We start from the raw sequence: 4,948 nt of genomic DNA on the forward strand, positions 1-4,948 counted from the left end.
CACACACACACATACACACACAAGCACGAAGCCTTCTAATAGTATATGTGCCATGAATTTCATTTTCCTTTCATTCATTTCCTCCATCTTTGGTTAGCATCATATAATGCTTTCATGGGTGTGTAAAATGTGTAATAATGTATGTATAGTAGAGTATTTGGGTGTTTCATTATGTATAATTAATAAAGTGTTCAGTCATGCATGTATGTTTGTAGTTGTAAGTTGTTGAATCCCATGTCAGCTCTGATTGAGCCAACCTATAATGCCATGACTACCCTAACTTCTTGTATATCAGAAACTACAGTTTTCAGTGTGTTCTTCTGGGTTTTTTTATAAGATTCCAGAGTGTGATTTGAGAAAGATCTGACCAGTATTTCTAGCATATTGGTAACCATATAAAAGATACCTTGTTGGTTTGTAATGATATGTGTGTATCATAAGTGGAATAGCATTGTAAGGTAAATATGTGTGTGTGTCTGTGTGTGTGTGTGTGTGTGTGTGTGTGTATAAGAGTATGTCTAATAGATGGTGTAGTGGAGTGTATGTATGTGTGTAGTGGTGTATATGTAACTGTGCATGTAGTAGTGTCTGTAGTAATGTGAATGATGCACACGATATACGTATAGTCATATATGTGTGTGCGTGTGTGTGTGCGCGCGTGCGTGTATATATATATATATATATATATATATGAATAATAACAATAAATGGAGCAAAACGCATATAAATAAAAGTTCCTTTAATTCCTACACATTTTTTCAAAATATATGAGAGATTATATATATATATATATATATATATATATATATATATATATATATATATATATATATATATATATAGAGAGAGAGAGAGAGAGAGAGAGAGAGAGATAGAGAGATGTATGTGCAGTAATGTATAGGTAGTTGGTGCATTTGTAGTAGTATGAGTGAGTGTGTGAGTGAGTGTGTGAGTGAGTGAGTGTGTGTTTGTGTGTGAGAGATGCTACTGTCTATTATTCATCTAATTTGCCTGCTAAGTTGGCCACTACCATTTTTGCCTAAGCTGTCTTTCTTGACAAAGCTTTACATTTTTGATATGCACACAGACCAGACTACATTCAAACAATCCATAGTTTAAAACAAAGGTTTAAAAATAAAGGCATGGCTGTATAGGTGAAAAGCTCGCTTTGCAACCACATGGTTTTCAATTCATGTCCCACTGCATAGCACTTTGGCCAAATGTCTTCTACTATGTTGTTGGCACTCTGTCGCTTACGACGTCGAGGGTTCCAGTTGATCTGATCAACGGAACAACCTGCTCGTGAAATTAACATGCAAGTGGGTGAGCACTCTACAGACACGTGTACCCTTAACGTAGTTCTCAGGGATATTCAGCGTGACACAGTGTGACAAGGCTGACCCTTTGAATTACAGGCACAACAGAAATAGGAAGTAAGAGTGAGAGAAAGTTGTGGTGAAAGAGTACAGCAGGGTTCGCCACGATCCCCTGCCGGAGCCTCGTGGAGCTTTAGGTGTTTTCGCTCAATAAACACTCACAACGCCCGGTCTGGGAATCGAAACCACGATCCAATGACCACAAGTCCGCTGCCCTAACCACTGGGCCATTGCGCCTCCACATCTTCTACTATAGCCCTGGCTCAACCAATGCCTCGTAAGAGATTTTGGTAGATGGAAAATGTGTGGAAACCAGTCACATGTTGTGCATGCACTCACTTCTTTTTGTGTCTGTTCCCCCCTCTCACCACTTGACAACTGATATAGGTTTGTTTTATATCTCTGTAACTGAGGAAAGAGACAAATAGAATAAGAACTAGGCTTAGAAAATAAGTACTGGGGTCAGTTTGTTTGACAAAAATACTTCAAGGCAGTGCCCTAGTGTGACCACAACTCAATGACTAAAAACAAGTAAATGTTGAAGTCTAATCTGGTGCTACATGCATATACAAAAATAAGAGACTTGACAATCAAATACGAAACTGATTACAATGCCATGTAGATGTAAATATTAGAAACCGTTTCATCTCTAGATGAGGTTAATAATTTGAAAAATTATAATTGTTTTCTCACATTTAACCTGAAGAATTAACATTGCTAGACCATTTTCCTCAACCCAGAGATCTGTATGGATTACTGGATCAATTAATTCAAGATAGATGCCTATTATAATGCAATTGGCTAAATCACGAAAATGAACAGCTATCATTCAAAACTTAGAATGTTTAATTAATGATAGTACAAATCAGCAACAAAATATAAACAAGATCTAAATTACACAGCTTTTACTCTTTGAAACCACCATCACCATCATCAACATTTAATATCCATTTTCCATGTTGGCATTGATTGGACAGCTTAACAGGAACTGGCATGGCCAGGAGCCACATCAGGTTTCACAGTCTGTTTTGGCTTTGTTGTGATTTTAGTTTTGATCACATGACTTTGATTGTCTCGATTGATGTTATTTGCCTACAGTGTGACTGCGCAGAGTTCTCTTCTCTTTACGGCACAAGGTGTTCTGTGTTAGTTTTTAGTTAGTCGAGACTGTAGCAACTCACTGCATAAAACTGTTATTGCGTTGAACTTTAGTTTTGCTTACAATTTAACAACCTTTGTTTGTATTGTAGATTACTGTATTTTTAGTCAATTAAAACCTTTTAAACTTTGATATTCCAGTTTGGGTTTATAACAGGCTTGATTTCTATGGCTGGATGCCCTTCCTAATGCTAACCACTCCACAAAGTGTACCAGGTGCTTCTTACACGGTGCCATCATCAGCACATTTTACGTGGCACCAGCATCAGTGCCTTCTATGAGCACCAGTACCTACATCAATGCTTTTTATGTGGCACCTAGATATTAGGATCTCAATTCTGTTGTGATGGACAGGTTTTCTCAAGTACAGTAATGCACCACACATCTCAGTCCTGTCATCTCCTTCATAAGGTTAAACAAAAGAAATTTTTCTTTATTGCTAGAATTTTCATGAAAAGATGGTTATAGAAAAATAATTTGATATTTACCGATGTATTTGTCCATTGTTGTGGAAATAATCCAAACCTTTCAAAACCTCCTTCATTACAGTGGCAATAGAAACTTCATCAAGCACTCCATTTTTACAGCTGGCTGACTTCATACGATTCTTAATTATATCTAACATTGAACCTACAACAAAACAAAATGTAAAAACCATCTCAAACATAGTTGTAATTGCTGTTAGTAGTATTATGTTGCAGCTGTTAGTTTTTTTATATTTCTAATTTGAAGTGTGAAGGGAGAGATGACTATATTAGTTTTGATATTTAATGCAATAAATTAAAATCAAATACAAGTATTAAACCATTTTTCTGGTAAACTTCAGATAAAGATGGTCTGAATTTCTAGATTGACTGGATTTCTTGATACAGGTTAAATATATACTTAAAATATAAAATAAACAATGAAAATTAAAGAACAAAACTGTATTTTTAGCTACTGCTTGTATGCTGTAGAACTTGCATTTCTGAACAAAACCATGTCAAAAACTTTAGGTTATGGCACACACAAAAAAACCCCCCAAAGAAAGAAAGAAAGAAAACAAATTGCACACAAAATTCAAGACTAACTAATTTCAAAAATAACCAATTTTCGGGAATTCCCAGATTTCTGAAAGCCAGAAAATATGAGACAAAATATAATTATTCTGTCTCTAGATCACATTTCCTATAACATTTCTTGAGTTTATATTTACATCACAACTAGATTTTACTATTTCAGTCACATGCCAGGGAGAAAAACTAGAAGTATTTGATAGCTTCCGTTACCTAAGTGACCAAGTCAGTAGGAGGGAGTGGATGCTCTGAGAGCGTAGCTGCTAGAATAAGAATAGCCGGGGCAAAGTTCAGAGAGCTCCTACTTCTGCTGGTAAGAAAGGGCCTCTCGCTCAGAGTGAAAGGTAGACTGTATGACGGACGTGTGCGAACTGCCATGTTACACAGCAGTGAAACATGGGCTGTGACTGCTGAGGACATGTGTAAGCTTGCAAGAAATGAAGCTAGTATGCTCCGCTGGATGTGTAATGTCAGTGTGCATATATGACAGAGTGTAAGCGCCCTGAGACAAAAGTTGGACATAAGAAGCATCAGATGTGGTGTGCAAGAGAGATGACTGCGCTGATATGGTCATGTGTTGCATATGGTTGAGGAGAGTTGTGTGAAAAATTGTCACACCCTAAGAATGGAGGGAACCTGTGGAAGAGGTAGACCCAGGAAAACCTGAGATGAGGTGGTGAAGCATGACCTTCAAACGCTAGGCCTCACGGAGGCAACGACAAGTGACCGAGACCTTTGGAGATATGCTATGCTTGAGAAGACCCAGCAAACCAAGTGAGACCGTAAAAATGGCCTATGCCAGTGTCACATAACCGGCCCATTTAAGAGTACCTGTCAATCATGAGGCAATATACTGTACTTGAGAAGACCTGTTAAGTGAAATTACTGTCGTGGCCAAATCCTGCGCAGGTGGCACGTAAAAAGCACCATTCGAGCATGGTCGAAGCCAGTACCGCCTGACTGGCCCTGTGCCAGTAGCACATAAAAAGTACCCACTACACTCAGAGTGGTTGGCATTAGGAAGGGCATCCAGCTGAAGAAACCTTGCCAGGACTGGTGTAGCCTCCTGGCTACACCAGTCCTCAGTCAAACTGTTCAATCCATGCCAGTATGGAAAACGGATGTTAAATGATGATGATGATGATTTGTAGCAAGGCAATGCAATTCCTCAGTATTATTCAGCAGAACCTTTTTTATACAAGTATGCAGTACTTCTCTCAAATTACAACCATACAGATTCCATCTTGGATCTAAACTATATTTGATACATAGAATTTGTTTTCTTTTTCATGGATATAGTTACTTTGAATTAACAGTTATGTCTAAATCACATATATATATATATATATGAGCGAGATC

At 37.7% G+C, this 4,948-nt stretch overlaps 1 protein-coding gene across 7 annotated transcripts in view; it reads right to left on the minus strand.

The window, feature by feature from the left end:
* LOC106879265 (serine/threonine-protein kinase OSR1) overlaps window positions 1-4,948 on the minus strand; it is a 229,606-nt gene that overhangs the window by 112,834 nt on the left and 111,824 nt on the right. For all 7 annotated transcript variants that reach the window (XM_052970006.1, XM_052969990.1, XM_052969999.1 and 4 more), the window contains one exon: window positions 3,023-3,164. In XM_052970006.1, the coding sequence (XP_052825966.1) occupies window positions 3,023-3,164 (142 nt within the window). The remainder of the gene's footprint in view (window positions 1-3,022; window positions 3,165-4,948) is intronic.

This window comes from Octopus bimaculoides, chromosome 1, assembly GCF_001194135.2.
Source record: "Octopus bimaculoides isolate UCB-OBI-ISO-001 chromosome 1, ASM119413v2, whole genome shotgun sequence".
NCBI lineage: Eukaryota > Metazoa > Mollusca > Cephalopoda > Octopoda > Octopodidae > Octopus > Octopus bimaculoides.